Below are 21,150 nucleotides of genomic sequence, written 5' to 3'. Positions count from 1 at the left end.
AGCAAGACAGCAAAGGCCTCTATGGAGTATGTTTAAAAATATGTAGCCAGCTTGTACAATATTTTTTCCTAGAGCTGTTTCTAGTTGTACTGAGGATCCTTCCTTGTGGACTGTGAAATGGTGTGTATGAGTACTTACTGTATAAATACTTGTTGTTTGCCTCTGCTTAACTCTTTGCAGTAGATTCTCCTCAGATATGGAACACTGTATTTTTGAGGGGGAAAAAAAATTAAATCTTGCATGGCTCTGAAGGGGAATGTTAATTTTATTATGTGGAGGTGTGAGCATCTTATTTTCAGTATTCATTACTTACTGTTTCATCCCTGGAAGAAGGACATGTAGTGTAGCCAGAGCTGGGAGTATTCAGCAAGGCTTTTTCTTTTGAAAACATAGTACTTCAAGATGCACACTGTCTCTGCTTCATATTAATTGCGTTGCAGTGACTGACTCAAGTTCTTTGCTTTTGGTGAGTTGCTCTGTAATCTGTAACAGCAACACTTTGTTGTTACCTTTGTTTCATTCCCTGGTTTTATCAAGCTTTTGTACTTCGGCTTCCCGCTATAAATCTGTTGCACACATCTAAAATGTCTCCCTGCAGTTGTTTAAGTGGGAACATGTGATCTTTTTTGTGATACTGAAAATTGTCAATGAGAGCTTTGAAAAAAAACGGGAGAAATTCTCTGAGATGAGCCGTGCAAAATGTCCCCAACCAGCACTCAGGGCTGCACTGGGGCTCTGGGCTGCTTGGAGGATGCATGGGAAACGTGGGGAGAGTCTGACACTTTTATTATCGTTTATTTCAGAGATGGTGATGTCTAAAGACAAGGCAGGAGCTCTCTTCTGGTAGGTAGTTCAGACGCTGGTGCAAAGATGGCAACAGCGTAGTTGTCCCCCTGTCTCTGCCTTGACATCGCCCCATCTCTAACCAGGATGTACCTATGTACGGGCCCACCAGGTAGAGCCCCCACCTCTTACACCTTCACATAGTCCAAACCCCTGGTAGCCCCAAAGCCGAAATACTCTTCCCTGACCTGCCAGGAGGTTTCCGCCCAGACAGGGCAGCCCCGAGGTGCTCACGGGCACGACATACACCCAAGGGCACAACCGTTGCCCTTGAGTATACAAGGAGGACATGAAAGCATCTTTGGACTCTATTTATGTGCGTGTATAATCCAATGATTGCCATAATAATCCCCTCTCCTCCAGCTGGGATAGGTAGAATTTTTTTCTTCTATGAAACAATAAAGGAGATCTAGTTGCCTAACACTTTATAGCACACAGGTGAATGAGATATCTCTCTTTTCATGATTATTTTATTTTGTGTTTGACAGCTTAGTCCATTACAGGAGATAGCTAATTTTCTGTTGCCTGTTGTTTATAGAGGTGGTCTTTATAAACTTGTATTTAAGGTATCTTCTAAAAATGCTAATATGTAAAAAGGAGTCTAATTTGGTTTATGGTCCTTTTCAAGAGGAACAGAAACTGGCTTGACTGAGAACAGGGATTTGGCACTTCGCTACGCCCACCCAAATTCAATGAAATTCAATTAAAAGCTTGAGTCTCTAATCTCAGTTACAATGAAACACAATAGCTGCGGAGCCAGGGTTGGATCCCGTGTTCCAGAAAGGGAGCTGTTGGTTTGAGAGGTATTTGGGAGGGTAGACAGGGAGGCTGCTCACCACCTCCCAGGCAGATCCAGAAGTGTGCGTGAGTCCATGCTTCCTTGGGGAAGTTTCCTTTCCCCTCTGTGCCTCTTCCACCTTCTTCTGTGCTTTGGAGCAGGGGAATGGGTGTTTGTGCATAATGTGAAATTCCACTTTGTCTTTTGAGAGATCTGAAGGACAAATAATGTCTTTAAAGTTTCCGTGTGATCCTCAAAGACGTTCCCTGGACAGAAAGTTCTGAGCATCTGTTTTCTGAGACCTTCAAAATTGCATATTATGGAAGATGCATCAGCTTTCAAGGACTTAGTCGTATGCAGCCTGATGCTCCCAGCAATCTCTCTCTCTCCCTGCTTTGCCACCCCAGAATTCTCTGCAAAGCCTGTGGTTTTGCAGAGGGCTGTAGGGAGGGCTTCCTTCTTCAGCTGGACTGAGCTCCTTGTGAAGCCTAGGGTAAACAGCTCTCCTGTGGTTGTGGTTACCTGCTTTTCCCTCTACAGAGAAGGCCTGTTGTGAATTTTTCAGTCTTGGAGCAGTAATCCTGCATACGTATTGTTCAGATCTTTGCAAAAACTTTTCTCCATTGAGTTAGAAATTAGCATTTCAAATTCTATGGGGGAGAAGTTGCCAAAGTCTTTATATTTTAAGCGTAGAGTTTGGAACAGAATCAAAATATCTAATCCACTTTGCATTCCCTGCTTGGTCTTTCCTCCCTGCTTTATGAATTGGCATCCTTGTCCTTAGGAGGTAGAGCAATATTGTGCAACTCTGTGAGGCTTCTCCTGTGAAATATCAAAGTAACATTGTATTGATTTGCAACACACTTTCCAATAACTGTTAAATTAGCATGAGTGACATGAGGTTGTACTGGAAAGAGCTTACGCTTGTCAACTGCTTTACAGGATGACCTCTGAATTATTGGCCAGAAGAGAAAATAGACACACAACCGCTGGGAATGATTTGGGATGGTTCAGTGCTGCCTGTTATTCCTGAAAAGAACAGCTGATTTCCATGAGTTAAACAGGGTGCTCCAAACCTTGCACCTTGGATCTATGTTACTTTTCCTCCCTTTCTTTTCTTTTTCTGTCGCCTTTTGGCACTCCTCCTTCCCTCGCGGTGACGTTGGAGCTGCCGCGGCTCCCTGCGGGGAGGGCAGCCTGGCCGGTGCCCGGGGCGGCAGCAGCTCCGAGCCTGGGTCAAAGCGTTGGCTGGGGAGGCACATGGAAAAACACGGGGCTAGTCTGGGTTGTCTAGGGAGAAATGGGCAACTGAAATGCTCTTTTGCTGTCTTTCAGGGGTAGTGAAGCTTCCTAAAAGAAAACTGTTTAGAGAGATCTGTAATAGAGGCCTTACAAGTCAAATTGATTTAATTCTTAGGGTGCTAAAGTGTGAATGTGCAAAAAGCATAGTAAGAATTTCTCACCAGTTGGCACCTTATCCTCAGTGGCTGAGTACTTGATCCATTCTGCATACTAACACCAGGCACTAATTTTAGATCACAGGGACTACGAAGAGTTCAGTTTCTAGCTCTTGACTTGCTATAATTTACTTATGGCGAATAGGGGAAACTGCACAAACTTTTTTCTCCCCCAGCAAGGGAGGTGTCTGCTTCCACTAGCAAAGAATCTCCTACAATGAGAGTGCACTCAAAACAAATTACTGAGGAATACAAGGCGTGATTTTTAATCCTATTTTAAAACAAATAAATCTTGAGAATTTTGTTCTGAAAATGAAGCAAAAAAAATCATTTAAATTGTGTAATAGAAGTTATTCTAGCATAAAAACCTGATAGAATGTACAAGCTGATTTTGCTCACATTTGTTTGGTATAAATAAGCGGTAACTTAGAGCAGAAGAGGATCGGGTCTCCTGCATATACTCTTCCATTGTTTTGAAGGGTGAATTCACTGCTGCATAAATCTCATAAAAGGTTCGAAGCCCACAGCAAAAGTATTAGTAAACGACACAGCCATAAGCAGGTTGTGTCATCTGGGATGTGTATCAGCCTGACGTATTATCCATCAAGTGCTTTGTTTGCGTTTGGTAAATACAATGAGCTACCAGCTTTGTGCTGAAGTAGCACTGCAGAACTTATCCAGTCGGCAGTGAGCAGGATGAGCCTCTGATCGCCATCCAGCCAGTTTGTTTTGTTTCACAGGATTGCTGGAGCATAGTTCTGTCCTCTCGCAGTTGATTCCTCTTTCAAGAGCAGACATAGGGACAGCTAAATGCATATAGTGCATGTATAGTCCTACTCCAGACCCTACTGTCCATGGTTTGGGCAGTCCTCCACTGTATTTGCATGGGCCGGGTCTGGGTATGTGGCTACCTTTAAAAATAGGACAATAACTTCAGTGTGTTTGCAACCAGAGAGCAGAGAAGGATTTAGAAAAAATACCAGAAAAAGAAAGTATATGTATGTAGAGACCAGTGACGAGTGGTGTTCCTCAGGGGTTGGTATAGGGACCAGTGCTGTTTAACATCTTTGTTGGCAGCAGGGACAGCGGGATTGAGCGCACCCTGCAAGTTTGCCGATGACAGCAAGCTGTGTGGTGCGGTCGACACGCTGGAGGGAAGGGATGCCATCCAGAGGGACCTTGACAGGCTGGAGAGGTGGGCCCCGGCGAACCTCATGAAGTTCAACAAGGCCAAGTGCAAGGTCCTGCACATGGGTCAGGGCAATCCCAAGCACAAATACAGGCTGGGCGATGAGTGGATTGAGAGCAGCCCTGCAGAGAGGGACTTGGGAGTGTTGGTTGACAAGAAGGTCAACGTGACCTGACAATGTGCACTTGCAGCCCAGAAAGCCAACCGTATCCTGGGCTGCATCAAAAAAAAGCATAACCAGCAGGTCGAGGGAGGTGATTCTCCCCTTCTACTCCGTTCTTGTGAGACCCCACCTGGAGTACTGCGTTCATCTCTGGGGCCCCCAACATAAGAAGGACATGGACCTGTTGGAGCGAGTCCAGAGGAGGGCCACGAAGATGATCAGAGGGCTGGAGCACCTCTGCTATGAAGACAGGCTGAGAGAGTTGGGGCTGTTCAGCCTGGAGAAGAGAAGGCTCCAGGGAGACCTTATATAGCAGCCTTCCAGTACCTAAAGGGGGCCTACAGCAAAGCCAGAGAGGGACTTTTTACAAGGGCAGGCAGTCATAGGACAAGGGGTAATGGCTTTAAACTGAAAGAGGGTAGATTTAGATTAGATGTAAGGAAGAAGCTCTTCACTGTGGGGGTGGTGAGGCACTGGAACAGGTTGCCCAGAGAGGTTGGGGATGCCCCATCCCTGGAAGTGTTCAAGGCCAGGTTGGATGGGGCTTTGAGCAACCTGGTCTAGTGGAAGGTGTCCCTGCCCATGGCAGGGGGGTTGGAACTAGATGATCTTTAAGGCCCTTTCCAACCCAGCCCATTCCATGATTCTATCAGTGCTGCCAACTCATAGGGTAGCCAGCATATCAAGCAGCAAATAGTGGCAACTAAATAAGGGCAACGCAGAATAGCTAACACAAGGCATGTTATCCCCTGGCTATCACAACAGTGCTGTACTCCAGCTGAGGACCCACTACACAGCCGGTTTCATCAATAACTGTGTGATACCCGCAGGCCCTTGAGCCTGCACTGAATGGGAATCCTGGGAGAGAGCCCAGCCCCAGCGTGCTGACCCATCTGAGCCCGTCGTTTTTATCCCAGTTCATAGAAAAATTATTTTAGATCATCTCATCGCTTTAAACATTTTGGTAAGCGTTAATATACTTTCAGCGCAGTGGAAATAATCACCATATGGCTGTAAGATTTGCCATCTGTCTAGAAATGCTGAAATACAATTAGTCCATGTAGTCCATTTATCAATCTATAAGTGACAATATTCACAGTCCTGGCAACTTTGGCTGCTGACAGAATCAGCACTTGTATAGGCCTACCTGTCTGGCCTTATTACAATCAATATATAAATGAGATGGAAAAAATCCCATCATTCAGCTGTGTCCTTCACCCCTGACAGAAAGAAAAAAAAAAAAAGTCTATATTGGTGTAAATGAGACTGAGGAAATGTTATGCCTTAATTTTTGTAGCACTAATTGGATTTTTATGTCTAGTAGACCTTAATTTCATAAGGCAAAGCCAGATTTACTTGCAGTCTTTCGATCAAGAAATACCAGCAGGACAGAGTATGTCACAGGGGAAAAAATTATTATTAAATCCTTTCCTGTTGTATTAACTTCCAAGGCACAAAAAGCTAAATGTTAGAAACATGAGAAATGTGATCATTAGCATCATACAGGTAAGATTTTATTTTCCTAAGGTTTCTTGTTTGACTTCAGAAGTGATAAGGTGGCTTTTCAGCAGAGTGAATATTTTTTTTTGAAAAAAGGTCAAGGCCTTTTTATTTCAAAATTACTAATGTTCTGACACTGTAAGGGGTCTGACTTTTGACCGCTCCTGCAAAGCTAGCCCCGGCTAGCGGGTGTCCTAGCCTGACTGCTCACGAATGTTACTGCCTTAAAATTTGGGTTAGATTTGTAATAGCTAATGCATATCCAGAAAATAATTTGAACTTTTTATTTGGTTTTACATATTACCTGCACTCATCTTGCATAATAAGTTTATAATAAGAATGTGTGCTGTTTTGTTTATTCTACAGCCAGCCCACACTAATTTTTAAGACTCTGAGTCTGACATGAGTGTCAGATGCTGACATGAGTGTCATTTTTTTTGCATATTTGCATTATAGCCCGTAGTTATGGACCCTGCATTGCATGAAAAATGCTGATACTTGAAATTTAATCTTCCCATAGGCCACAACTCGTATAACCTGTACCTCGCATAACCCACAAAGCTGGAGGCATTGGCATGCAGAAATCAGAAGTGCCAAGGGAGCAGAACTGTGGGGATCAGAAATAGGTGACTGTTGAGGTTCAGGAACTGCTGGGATAAGTTTCTCCCAATATTACCTGCAAATATACACAGTTTGCGGTATTAGCAAGTTGTAGGGGTTTAGTTTTGTGTTTTTACTGGTATGGGGGTTTTTGTCGCAAGGGGAGTAATGTTTTTTTTTGTTTTGTAGATACTGTGTTTCTCATTAATAACCTGTTGCTTAAGTTTTTCAGATTTAGTAGTTTTTCTCTCTTGAAGCTCGGGAGATTACCAGAGGATCTTCACTTTTGCACTGGGGTTGCTGACAGCTTTTTATACCAACAAATAAATGTACATATCTGAGATCTGTACTGTAAATCTGATGGCAACAGATGGTGTTATATTTTTAAAGATTAAAGTGAATAATGTTAACTTCTAAATGTTTGAAATTTCCTTTGTATTTTTAACTTGAAGCAGAAGAAATGTGTCATTCCATGATCTTATTGGCTGCTAGTAAATACATTAGTTTGAAGAACCGTGTCCCCCAGTTCCTTAGAGAGGTGCTGCGTGTGTGCTAGCAGCAACCAGAATACTCTGTTGATTCTATTAGTCTATTAAAATAGCCAGAAAATGGAAATCTGCTTTTTTCCAGATAGTCTAATTTAAACTGCATTGAGTGGGGAATGGCACTGGCTTTAGCCATGCTCATTTGTGCCCAACACCTTGCCCTTTCCCAGCTGCAGCTGTGGGGTTCCTGGCTGTGAGCATGGGGGATGTGCTTGTGTGGGAACCTCTCTTTGCTGTTTTTAACACACTGTCTTTGGTGCTCTTGACTACATTTGGTGATTTTCTTTTTTTTTTTTTTTTTTTTTGTCTTCTACATGGTTTGCTCTAGAAGGAGGCTGGTAGCAACAAATCTATTTAAACATGGCAGTGCTGTTGCCAGCCCAGTGCTGTTCTCAGCATGGGCAAGTTGATACATGTACCAAAACCCCAGTGCGGGCATTGGTTTGCATCTTTCTAATCTCTTACAGAGTAAATTGCTTATTCTTTAATTGCTTTTAATTTTTACATGCTTAAGTTTCATTAAAGGCATGCATCCTTGTATTAAACCATCTGTTGGCACCCTTTCCTTGCAGTCTATTAAAGCACTCAGACCTGAGTGTTTTATTAGTCCAGGTGCTCTGGCAGCATCTCCGGTCACAGCGTGTACCAGCACAGGGCGTGCACCGTGCCCTGCCTGTGTTGCCTGCTGGTGGTGGGGGCCACCGGGACAAGCAAAGCCCTATCGTTTGCTTCTGACATTATGGTTGGTAGAATTCCTTATTTGATCCTTTAGGCAGTAGATCAAAAAGAGTTATACAACTTGTTCTTTAAATTGAACTCATTGGCTTTTTTTCCCCTAGTGTAAGTGGAAGAAAAGCCTCAGGGGAGAGCATTTGAATAGGGCATGGGAAAGCATATCGATAATTACATGCATGGATTAGTGCACAAAAGTACTCCACTCCAAGGATCCACTTAGTTCTGTGGCATTTGAAATAATGGAGTGTTTAATCATATTATTTTGCAATAGTGAGGCTTTGATTATGCTACTGATTAAAATCAACTTTTGAGATTTCTTTGTGCAGAGATAACCTCATCTGCCATGCAAATTCTTATAGCATGGGAGGAGAAAAAGTCCTAAACATAAAGATGCTGCCCTGGTGGTATCAGTGGGTTTTACATGCACAAACACACACGTGGTCTTTCACTTCTATCTTCTGTTTGTAGGTACAATGTATTTTGATCATATATCCTCTGATATTTAATCTCTTCATTTTGTAAATAAACACCGAATAGCACACGCAACCTCAAAGTATCACCAGCCTTCTGCCACACAGAAGATGAGGATTAATAGTAAGATAAAGACTCCACTAGCATGCTAAAGGATTCTCCTGCTGGCTTACAAATGCAAAATAAATTACTCTCTTCCTCCAAAATTGTCTACGTTATTTTCCCTTCTTTGATCACTTCTGACCAATGCTAACTCTAGATGCGTGTGGTGTCTGAGGTAGGGCGAGGAGGCCCAGGAGGGACCGGGGCTGCTGGCACTTCATGTCCCCCAGCACGGGCAGCGCCTGTGGGGAGATGAGGGCCCTGAGGAGCACGGCCTCTTGGTTTTGGATGGTGCTCGAGGAGCGCGATGCCGTTCAGATCTGTATACTGGCTCCTTATTTCTCCTTTGCAAAACCAACCAACCAACCCCCGTGGTGTTTCACCTGTGCATGAGAAAATTCACGGTGGCACAGAGCTGCAGCGCCGTGGTTTCGACTGGGTTCGCTCGGGCCGCTCTGACAGCAGCGGAGGCCCACCCGTGCCCCGTGGGGGTGAGCGGAGCCTTCCCTGGGCCGGCTCAGCCCTGCACAGCCCACCGTGACAACAGCTTGCTCCTCTGGGGTCCCTCCTGCCCAGGCCTCCCAGTGCTGCGGCAGAAGGTCTTGCCGAGAGCTTTCCAGAGCAGCCCCCGACGTGTAAAATGCTGCGTGGGGTACGTTTTGGTGCTTGCACCCAGGCCTGTGTTTCCCGGGCCTGCGTCCGCCGGGCCGCCGGCGAGGCGCGGAGGGAGGCCGCTCTCCCTCTCCGGCAGACTGGTGCTCTCTGCTCCAAGACGTACACTTTCAATTTAGAAGGGCAATCTCTCACTGAAATATTACAATGCAAATATTGTGCCACAGAGGAGGCTGTGCTAAAAGCATTAACTCTACTGGAGCTGGGGTGAACCCAGAGGATGTAATTTTTAACCGATTCAAAGAAATAGGAAGGCTTTGGGGGTCTGTTTATGTACTGATGCGGCCTCATTTGTCGACGAGGGTAGGAGAGGTGCCGGGGGTAAACAGAGTACAAGTGGTTTTTTTGGTTTAATAGGGCTTGAATTTATGCCTATGCAAATGAGAGGCCATGTAAACATTACCAAGGGCGCAAATTTATGGATCCTCTTTCGCTGTCTTCTCAGGAAAGATCTCTGAAATAATCAGAGTAACACAACCAGTTTTACACACATGTGCCTCGACTTGTTTTTTTCTAATAAATAACCTTACCTGTGGAGGATTAGTTCAGGGTCCTCTCAGTTCCTGTCACTTGTGTATGAGTGTTTATTCACAGTGTCTTGAAAGCTTAATAGCCGTCTGGAGATAGCCCAAAAATAAAGTGTGAGGTTTTTCACTGCCCAAGTTATAAGCCTTTTAATTTGTATATTGACTTCATAAAGGTATAATGGTATTGTGAGACCTCACAGATATTACAATAATTTCCATACTGAGAGCTTTTGTCCTCAAGATTTATTCTTTTGGACTTATTCAGCTGCAAATCAAAAATGAATTTAATTAATGTCTGTGCTTTTAACAGAAAATTCCTCTTTAGCTAGCTAGGTTTTTTTCTTGATTTTTTTCTAAGTAACTGGAACCATTATATTTCCTACACATGCGAGAAGCACTTTTGCTAATTATATTCTGTCTGTTGAAATAATAATGCCTGTAAAAGAAGAGAGCCAAAAAGTGGATTTTTTGCATGAATTTCAGATATTTCTGCAGGTTGAGTTGATATCAAATCTAGTATAAAGTGGCCACCAGAGAATCATGACTGTGGTTATATGAACGAGTTGCACGACCTTGCCCTCGATTAGCACTGCTGCCAAATTCAGCACTTCTTTTCAACCTTATTGTGAGGTCGGTCTGCCTACAAAATGGGAATTTCAGCAGCTGAAAGACTGAAAAGAAGGGCTTTGAGTAAATTATATTTTAAAAATAGCTGTTTCTTGTTTTCTCTTTTTTTTAGGGAGGGTGTAATTTCTGTCCTGCTGGTCTGGGTTTTTCAAAAGTTGTTCCCTGTACCCTTCTATGCGTCCACAGTTCCAGCCTGCAGCAGGGAACACCACCTGGGAGTGCAGGGCTTGGCTAGCAGAGTACCGACAAATGCAGTGTAATGGGTGCCTGCCTATTTATTTTTTTTACAGAGAGAAAAAAGAAGAGCAAAAACCGACTGCAGTTGTCCCCTGCTAGCCCAGCCTGTCACTCTGGGCCAGTTCTCCTAACCCTCGTGTACAACAGATAGTAAGGCTTCCCTCTTCTCTCTGTGCTCACCCTTCCTGCCCTGTATTGCTCAGGGTTGCTTCTTGATCCTTCCAAGTAATTTTTGCTGTGGAAGTACCTGCGTGAGGAGGACTGTTTGCACTGCAGGACAAAGGGGAGCAGCCCACACCTGTGGAGCCAAGCAGCTCTGGGCATCTAGCCACCAGTGCTTGGCTGCAGGCGGGTGGTTTGCAGGGCTGGCATCCTGTCCCACCTTCTTCCACATCGTGTAGGAGCAGTTGTTAAAACCACCGATAGCTTCTCTGTGGTGTGTAAAGACTGTTAATTTTTACAATAGTCTCTTTTGTTGCGTGGTGAGTATTCAGCTGTTGATTTAGCCTTTTAAATTCACGCAGTCAAAAACTTCCCTGGGTAGAGGATCTGGTATAAAACTGCCCTGCAATGATAGTGATAGCAAAGCTACAGAGAAGAAATGAGGCGATTTAATTTTATTTCCGGGCTTGCTACTGGCTCTGTTATCCTGCGATGCCATCTCACTCTCGATGGCTGTTTCCTCAGGTGTAAAATGGAGCCATTACCCACCTGCTTGCTTCACGCTTATGAGTTTTGCACCCTTGCAAGTTGAAACAGGTTCTTCACTTTTGCTGGTTGTGTACACTGGCAGCCGACACCAGAACCTGCCTGTTGCAGCTGATGAGAACTGAGTGATCTGGATTAATTAGCATATGCCAGTTTGGGAAGGGAGCAAGCTGCCTGCTTTCATAATGCCAGTTTGCTGCTACCACATCTGTAAAATGCGCAGGTTTAGCATTCGCCTCTCCCCGGCTCTGTGTATTGCCCATGCTGACTAGGCCCAGCCTGCCATCCTGCTCCCTGACCCCAGCCATGAACTGGGCAGCGATGGACATTGAGGTTACAGTATCTCAGGGAATTGGGCTGAGGCAGCCAAATATGCTTTGTTTGTGGCAAATGTAAGGGGGGTGCACTTGTCTTGACTGGAGTGCATGCGGTGAGGTGAGGAGGTGTCCTCCAACTTCATCCTTGGTCATCACTGAGAAGCTAATTCATGTGGTTTTCTACTTTCCCCAAAGATTTGATCCAAGATGGTACAAGCCTTCAATATGTAGAGGTAACAGGCTGGAGGATAGCAGACTCTCTCTTTTGCTTTGAGCAAAGATTAGTTTGGTGTATGAACTGCAACCGGTATGCTAACTACCATGTGGATGACAGGAGGAACTGTAACTTCTCCCCACAGTAGTTACGTCCTTCATCAGAGGTCTGCCTTTGCTTGCATTTTGGTGTTTCGGGGAGAGGGCTTGGTTGTTTTTTAAAATTTGAGATGTGCATGTGTGAACAAGTGAGTAGAGTTATGGGTAAATGAAACAGTATTTTCACAGGTAATTTTTAGGCATCATTACTTGCCAGGACTTTCATTGAGATGAGTATTTCAAATAGGAGAAAAATCTCCATTCATGAACTTGGGGGCCATCATGCAACAGTAGAATCTAGAAAGGCAAGGCAGCAGCAGCCTGGCAGGGCAGCTGCAGACCCCGAGGCATGGGACCCCCGGTGCCGGCACTGCTGCCAGCTGAAGGGGGACATTTGGTGACTTCTGGGGTCCTGGAGGAGTGACTGGAGAGCTTGCTGCTTTCAAGGGGCAGGATATATTTTTTCAGTTTTGTTTGGGACCAAAGGTGTGAGTTTGCCTCGCTAACGTGCTCTTAGCCTTTGGAGCTGTGCTTGCATTTTTGAGAAGTCCGAGGCACACACAGGTAGTGCTCTGTGGCTTTGGGAGCTGGCATCGTTGCCCTCCTGCTTTTGCAGAGGAGGTGAAGGCAGCTGTCAGGCGGCCCGCTGGGAGAGCCGTGTGTGCACAGCTGGCCACACCTGGGGAGGGGGGGCATGGGTGGGAGCAGCACTCCTCTTTTTAGCAACGTTGCTTATTTTTGAATTATCATAAATAAATACAAACGGCACTCCGAACTACATTACATATGAAGATATACATAAAAGATTAGTTCTTTTTGTTGCACTGTCAGACAGCAGTAGCGACACTCAATCCAAACAACTATTGATACCAAGTTTATCATGTTGCATTTAGCAAATAAGATTTTTTGTATCATGACCAGTGATGGGGGGGTATGTCACAATGTAGGGTTTTGTATTCATGCCTACTCTTCTTCCTTCTTGAAAGATCCTCATTATCTAATACTTGTTATAGCAAATCACTGTAGATCTGCTGGCGCTGTCAGGCAGTATAAACCTCAGCGTGTGCATGACCCTGGCCTATAGCAGGAAGCACCACATTCCAAAAACTCTACGCTGACATGCTGTCTGCAGGCATGTGATTCCTCCACCAAATGGCAGCTATACGAGGACATGCTCTCTTAAAAAATGTATTTTTTTCCAGTTGGTAAATTAGGCATTTAATGCAAAGCTGTCTAGTATTAGTGTGGGGAGAGAACAAATAATCCTGTCCTGTAAACTAGGAATCCTTATCCCAGAAATTTTATGTGATCTGTTAATGGAAGTTTTAGCAAAACATGCAAATAGTGGTTTTGCCTCTGGTGGAGGATGAGAGCTCCTGTCACAAATAGGTTTGTTGTTCCAGATCCTACAACAAGTAAAGGAGCTGCTTTGTTCTATTTACTGCTTGGTCAGCGCATCCACCTGATGTGCACCGGACACGTTGCACATTTACAAAAACTTGGGTGCTGATCCCGCAGGCACCCACATGAGTCACTGTGGTGGTGTATTTACTACCAAAAAGATTGCTCCAATACAGAAGTGTTCATCTCATCAGTGCCTTGTTGGGAGCCGGAGCTGGCTCCACGTGGCCCTGCACGTGGTTGGGGTCCAGGGTCAGGGGCTTGCAGCTAGTTACACACTTGTAAAATTTAGCATTGTTGTGTATTAACCAGAAAGTGATACTGTATCTCACACAGCTGTGGGTCCAGTTAGTCAGCTCCAGAGTCTTGGGTTTTGCTTTTTAAATTCTTCAGAAAAAGTTTATGACATATTTCTACATTAATGGAGAATGATTGTTTTTTACTTGAGATTTGTCTCATATGACACAAGGATGGAAATTAAAAGTCAACTAAAATGCACAAAACCATGACTTGAAAATTGCAATCATATTTATAATACATGCTGGCCATATTTAATAATAAAAAAAACTTATCAAAGTGCATTATCTGTCTTAATCTGCATTATTAAACAAAGAACTTAGGTATAATTTAGGTCTCCATTTGCTACTTTTTGAGCAGCTTTACTCTAAACAGTGGATGTTACTGTCAAATTGATTTTTAAACAGATTTTTTTTTTAAGAGTATTTAATCAATCATTAATAACTTTGGTTAAAATTCATGAGATTTTAAACATTCATAAATTCTCTTTGTCTTCTGATTTATGAGTCTGCAGCCTGGCTGGCAGCACCACTGCTCCCTGCCTCCCTGGGCAAACTGGCAGTTTCATGTAACCACCAGCTTACAGTGGCTCAAACGATGCAGGATGCACTGCGGGAATTTCAAGTTAGCATTGCAGTTGTTGTAAGCATAAAACTCGATAAATCTCTGATAAAATGAAAAAGGAAAGAAACCCTGGAAAACGAAGTCATTCCTCTATTGGTAAAGTGCTTTCTTGAAAGTCAAAAGTTGCAAGTGAGTAATGCAGAATAATCCTTCTCAATTTGGAGCTCTGTAAGGCTGTGGTAAGTGTTTTAAAAGTGTCTAATTGAGCTTTTCATTTGAAAAGTGAGTGCCACAGTTTTATAGTTGCCTGCGTGTGCTTCACTGGTCAAAGGAGTTTGGGATGCAATGAAGGAGGGTATTTCTCCCCCCATTATAAAGCTGCACCACTGGAGTTTGTCAACGCCGTTGGCTTTGCTGACCTGCCGTGGTGTGAGGGAAATCGTGGTGGCACCAGCTCCCAGTGCCAGCGGTGCCGGCTCATGGGCCCTGCTAGAGGTTGTGTCCTGGAGGGCTTCATCGGCTCCAGGGGGTCAAAAATCAGTCCTGAGGCTTTGCTGCCCTGTAGAGGCACCTACAGCATAAAGGTCAAAGGCATACGTGGAGAGCAACCAACCGGCCTTTCCAAATTGGAGTCTCAGTGGAAGTTCCAACAGCTCACTTACCTTGGGTGAGTTAAAATGCTTAAATTTACACGTTGCATTTCCTTTTTTTTAAATAATTTGTCAACTAGGACACTATCACTGTGAGCGATAGGGCTGCTCTTTGCATCCAGGAAGACAAAATGCACTTTTGGGGGCTTTACTAATCATAAGGATTAGAAACATAGTCTTTACTTTTTAATAAAAGCCCCCCATGAATGGATAGATGGCTGTCTCAAGCCCTGAGCTTCATTATCCATTAATTTATCCACTTGGGTGCATGTATACAGCTCCTGTTGACAACAGTAGCTGCTACAAGACTCCTGCAAAAATGGAGATAGATAGTTTTTTTCCTGTCATTCTACTTTTATTATCTCCAGATTTACTTTATATGCTTACTGCTCCTGCTGCAGAGAGGCCAGGTATAGTTTTAACAGTGTTTTCTGGTATTGTTAAGATGAGTTAACAGAGTTAAAGTTGTTTGTGGAATGGGTTTGCATGAAGGAAACTTCTGAAAGTTTAGACTGCAATATATAGGTCATATTACCATTAGCAAGAACAGTTATTAGTAGAATCCACTAATCAAAATTATTCTTCACTCAGGGAAAGTATATATTTTTAGAGTAAAAGAGTAAGCAGCTTGGGGGAAACTTCCCTTCCCTGCATTTCTTATGGCAAACAAACTCCATGACCTTTGTGGGCGTTATGCTGGTAATCCTGCATAATGGATGATGGAAATATTTAAAAAATGTTACAGGGACCTGCCCCTTCTTTCCTCCCAGCTGAGGATGGTATCGATTTTAGGGTGTGATATGGGAGTCAGGTTCCGTGACCTACTGGTAAGGAAGAGCTGAAGCAAATGTTACTCTTTCACAGCTGTAACACGACAGTCCCATTGTAATTTCAATTTATCTCATACAAGTATTTTACAGGGTTCAGCACAGCTGTCCATCCAGCAACCTGCATGGCAGCCCCTGGAAAACTGTAAAACTTTGCATATGTCTTGCAAGGAGAAAACTATTGTTTCATTTTCTCCCTCCTGAGGCCTTGTTGGGCTTTGCAAGCTCACTCCATCTTTCCTGAGCTAATTCTACACTTAAATTGCTTCATCTGTTTGATGTTTGTAAATTTACTCCCTCAATTTTAATTTAACTGCAACAGTCAAGATCATGTGTGATGTTTGATACAGTTCCTATATACAGTACCTGAAGTTGTTCTGTTCTAAAAATGCACTGGTGGATATACAAGGAGCTGAAGATTATAGAAATCTTAATAAAAACATAGTTCCAAAACTATGGGACTGAGAATAATAGAATTATTTATACGAATAGGAAAGAATAGCATATGACAGCAAGAGATCTCTCTGGCCTTTCACCTACCTCTTTTCACTTGCTTTGTGCAAAATTCAGCCTGGCAGCCTTTTCGGTTTCCATGTGGTAAACATTCTTGGGCGGTAACTCTGTTGTAGTACAATTGCTTTTGAATCCTGTCATAATTCTGCCAAGTGTAACTATTCATGATATAATATTTTGTATGTGATAAGAATATATTGAGACGTACACTTAAATATAGACTGTTACATACTGTAGCATTTAAGAACTAAAAGCATAAAAACGTATATAAAAGCACAGTAGAGCTTGATTTACAGTTCACTTCTATTTCTAAATTTGGATTAAAGGTATAGTTGGAAGTTAATTTAGTTTTATAGCTTTTAAGAAAGTCTTAATTATGATCTTCAACCTAGATGACTTCGTGTGTATCATGTTTTGTTCTTTTGGTCCTGCATCTTCTCTGCTTTTACATGTGATTTGCACTGTCACGTGTTGAATATTAAACAAAACCTCTCCACTGTGTGCACAATTTTCTTGATGAGAAAAAACATCTGAGGGGGGCTGGTGTTTAGGAACGGGGTGTCAGGGGCAGTACATCATCCACTGAGAGCTGAACTGAAAGGCAGTATATATCAACACAGGGTTTTCGTTGTGTTTCTTTTCCCCCTCACTCCCCAGGATGATTGGCTGGGTTTGCATCTGATGAAATTTTCATCCACATCCACAGAACAGTGGGATTCTAAGGACAGAGATTAATATTTCAGTAATTATGCTGTGCCTGTAGGTCGCTGGAGTCCTTGGTGCATCCGCAGAGGAACCCTGGTTGTAGGTAGCGGTTCACAGGAATGCGCAGCAGGAGGAAATCCAGCCGTGGGGGGCTTGTTGTTGCTTTTGGCAAAATATGTGGATGGGGAAAGGAAGAATGCATGTGAGTGTCCTTTCCTGGAAATAAATATTTTGAGGAAAGATGGGTACCGAGTTAGTATATGGGGAGAAATAAGCTGATGCTTCCTGGGCTACGGCAGTAACTTTAGGGTGCTGAATGTCACTTAGCGATGCCAAGGAGAGGTACCCAAGGCTGGATTGTGGCTCGGCAGTGTCACTGCTCTGCCTTTTCACTTGGGGGTTTGCCAGGCACTCTCTGTCGTGTGCTTTCAACATGCCTGGTCAAGGCTGGGCTTCTGGGACATTTCATCTTCCGCAGACTCATGCATCCATTTCTCCTGTCCCTCCCTATTCCAGAGAACAGCCCATCTTCACCACCAGAGCCCATGTCTTCCAAATTGACCCCAGCACGAAGAAGAACTGGGTTCCCGCAAGCAAGCAGGCTGTAACTGTTTCCTACTTCTATGACAGCACGAGAAACAGCTATCGGATTATCAGTGTGGATGGAGCCAAGGTAGGAGGCTGATGGTACCCTGGCGTGTTTACTGTGCGAGAGGATCGTGACTGTCAGCCTGGGCTGAAGATAGACATAGATGGGCCACATTAAGCACTTAAGGTCATAAATACTCACTTGTTTTGTATAATCCATAATGGACACTTGTAGTGATAATTGGAAAGATACAGGGCACCTTAAAAGTGATTTTGCCAAACTTAATTGATTTTATCTCTGACTAGTTTGACTTCATGATCTTAATGAGCCAAGAGCTTTAAGTGTCCAAATTGAGTCTGTAGCGCGGTATCTGAAACCACCACCTGTATTAGGTAGATAAGGCTGAGGCCTTTTTGGTAAGAAAATGTTCTTTTTAAAGGGAATGAGGAGGCAGATACGTGCAGACTAGAGCTTTTAATGTAAATGCCAACTGCATATTCACTTTTGCCTGGTTGAACTATTTACAGGTTAGCACTTGATTTTCTTCAGCTTTCACACTGGAGTTCATCAGCCTTAGGTGACAAATTAGGCATGAAGACTTCCCCCCCACCCCCTCTTTTTTTCATACTTTGTTTTGCATTTTTTTGCATTACCAGATAGTGTGCTGAAGTATTTCCTGTAAGAATCCCAATCGGTCAGATTGAATGGGTTGCTCAGACAATGGGTTTTATTACATACTAGATTGATCCCTCTGATTAGTCCCTCCAAAGTAACTTGTAAGGTGACCACTTTCCCCTAGCAGACCCCAGTCAGAGGTATAAGTTAAAACATTTCACTCATGTGCAAAAATCATCAGTCGTTTCTGCCAAAGCACAAACCACGGAGTAACGAGACAAGTTTACAGCCTGTTTATCTGTGTTCCTGTTTGGATGAGGATGTTAAAATATCACTGTCCTGAGAGAGATCGCAGAAATCATCCCTTAATAAAGCTTTTCTATTTGTCATGCCTATTTCACATACGTGTTTCTCCAAACATCTCCTGTTCTATATTTGGTTGTATGCTGGCTTATAAATCAGCCATACTGCCTGCTGAAATTGATGGTAGTGTGTCATTGACATTGGTACCGCATTAATATACCACCATCATTATGCTGTTTGTGCTGGTGTGTTCATTTCCAGAAATGCCAGCTAACTGCCCCAGCTGCCTTGGTTTACAGTCGGTGTGCACAACCCCTGCAACTTGCTGGGGAAAGCTGAGCCCCCCAAAATTTGCTTACACCCCACGGATACTCCTGCTTCTGCTTAGGCAAAGCTGGTGCTGGTGGTAGTGGGCTGTCAGCTTTACAAACCCAGGCAAGTGTGACTTCCAAGCCAAAACTGCTGTGCTCTCAGCAGTGGGTTGCTTCATTTGTGGATGTGCATGCATGCATTAAGACCAATTAATGAAAAGAAAGTAATTACTGTATGTGGCAGGGGGAAGCTGCAGGGGCAGTGTATGCCCACAGCCAGAGGTCCTGCCCAGAACTGCAAAGTGTGTGCTGAGAACAAGATGGGCATCCAAGCTTTGCATAGTAATCTGCCCAAAAGACATTCAGAAGGAACGACCCTCCTGGTTTAGCATGTCCCAGAAGAAGGTGAGCTTTCCATGATTAAAATTCTCCCCTGGGGCTTCCCGAGCAAGAATCAATTGCTGGCCACATGAATTATTCCTCTTGTATTGAACCTTTGCTGATTAAGGAACAGGTTGAGAGGAGGTGCTGCCTTCACGCTCACCTCTGGAGAGTCCCCAGTTACCCTGCCTGTCTGCTTTCAGATTTCTGATTTGGAAAAAGGAGGGTGTTTATACCCAAATAAATTAAAAGTTGCTTTTCTCCCTCAAACAGCTATTGCTTAGTGTTTTGACCTACTTTTCTAGCCAAAAATGAAACTGGGTAGGACTGTGAGGAAGAATATAGCCAAAAATGAACCTGGGTAGGACTGTGAGGAAGAATATAGACAGCAAAGGTTCATGTTGTCCTGCATTCTGTACATCTCACTTATTAGAATAAGGTCTTCCGTGTGTTGGCAAATACCAGATGGATTAGCATCACGGCATCACTGCAGGCAGAAGTTATCTCTGTTTTAAAGACAAAAAAGCTGAAGATCAAGTAAATTAAGGGACTTGGCCCTAGAAGGAAAGTGGTGATGAAGGACGTGTATCTCATAACTCTCCATCCTTGTCTGAGCTGCAAAGGGGCTCTTCTAACAGTTTATTTTAGACAAACATATACAATGCACATTGGCTTGCAGAGAAATCTCACTTAAATCCAACCTCTGTGCAGCTGTTGGATTAATTCTGGGTTTTTTTTAACCTTATGTTGACATTGCATAGTAACAATAAAAATATTTTAAAGTGATCAGGAATACAGGGCACTTCACTTAACCGTTCTTCGTTACTCGGTTGGATAAGCTTTATTTTACTTTTAGCATTCAATGTATGGCTCTGGGCAGCGTGTTGAATTGCAAGTATGCAGAGTAGCATAGGGCTGCTGAAACCCATTAGCGCTGCTAATGAACATGGGGCGGGCTGCGTAATGTCAACCTGATGAGTATTTATTTTCCTCCTGATGCACCACCAATCCAATGGGCTGTGATTCTCGCAGGAGTGGCTTCCTCAGGCTGCTACTGCTGTCCCCGAAGGTCCAGACCCTCTGTAGTCCCCTGTCCTTCAGCCCCATGCCCTCTTCTCCCAGCAGGCGTAGCCTGTCCCCTTCTCCTTCCCTGGTCCTGTCCCTCGTCCCCAAACCCCCGGGGCGCAGGAGGGTGGGGAGCGGTGCCGCAGGGCAGAGGGGAGCGGGAGGATTTAGGAGTGGGCTGAAGGAGGGGGTGAAGGAAACCGCTGAGCCCGTGTGTTTAAATGCATAAATATTGGGAACTCATTTTGTGAGCGCGGCTGGCAGGGGGGCAGGGGAGTTGCCTGGCTCTGCTGCCTGGCACAGTAGGACGCTGCCTTCGGGTCCTTACCTGTTTGCCAAGTGGTGGACAAGGACAGAAGGGCCCGACTGGTACACACGGAGGTGGTGAAGATGGACATTGCAGCGAAGAGGAAAATGGGATGGAAAGGGAATAGGGTAAAGGTAGGGAGCAGAGTGAGGTCAAGGGAGCCTAGCTCTTCCCTTTCAGAGGGAGGCTCCTGCTGAAAACCAGGAGTCCAGTATGGTGGAGGGCAGCCAGGCAAGAGCGTACGCCTTCCAGGTGCCAGGTTTCTTCCAGATCCTCCCAGCCCAGCGACAGAAAACCCTCCTGAAATGCCTGGGGAGTCAAGCACTGAAAAGTGGAGACCCTAGATTCAAATCAGCTTGCACCTCATGCACGCTTTAATTCCTCATGTTTGCAAAGCTAGAAGAGAACAGGTATCATAATTCCTGCGTCTTGCACAGAAAAACAGGTGCTGTGGACAGTAGCTTACAATTTATAGCAGAAGATTTCATGGATACCATACAAGTATGCACTGGATGATCTTAACCAAGATCCCATTGCCAGACAAGGGAATAGATTAGTATATATTTTAATTACATTATAATTGACTTGTATGTTGTCAAGAAAGTAATTTCATCATGATGTTTTAAGAAGTTTCTAGCCAGAGGCTGTTTAAACTGCAGCATAATGAATGCTGGAGGAAATGATACAGTAAAATGCAAGGGCACACACTGATTCAGAGTTAATGAGGCAGCCAAGAGACTTCACCATATGAAAGTGCCCAGCATTATGGGCAAAAGTCAACCCTGTAGAAAAATGACAAAATATGGTGATGATGCAGGGAGAACATGAACTCGTAAATG

At 44.0% G+C, this 21,150-nt stretch overlaps 1 protein-coding gene across 2 annotated transcripts in view; it reads left to right on the top strand.

Annotated features, from left to right (window-relative positions):
- Positions 1-21,150, top strand: part of HOMER2 (homer scaffold protein 2) — a 60,716-nt gene that overhangs the window by 8,524 nt on the left and 31,042 nt on the right. The window contains exon 2 of one of the 2 annotated variants that reach the window (XM_069798353.1): positions 17,257-17,413. The exons of the other annotated variant lie outside the window; for it this stretch is intronic. Within the exon in view, the coding sequence (XP_069654454.1) occupies positions 17,257-17,413 (157 nt within the window). The remainder of the gene's footprint in view (positions 1-17,256; positions 17,414-21,150) is intronic. 2 annotated transcript variants of the gene reach the window in all.

Source organism: Haliaeetus albicilla, chromosome 12 (genome assembly GCF_947461875.1).
Source record: "Haliaeetus albicilla chromosome 12, bHalAlb1.1, whole genome shotgun sequence".
In the NCBI taxonomy this organism is placed as follows: domain Eukaryota; kingdom Metazoa; phylum Chordata; class Aves; order Accipitriformes; family Accipitridae; genus Haliaeetus; species Haliaeetus albicilla.
Note: the sequence above shows the minus strand (reverse complement) of the source record. Positions and strands in the feature narration are given on the sequence as shown.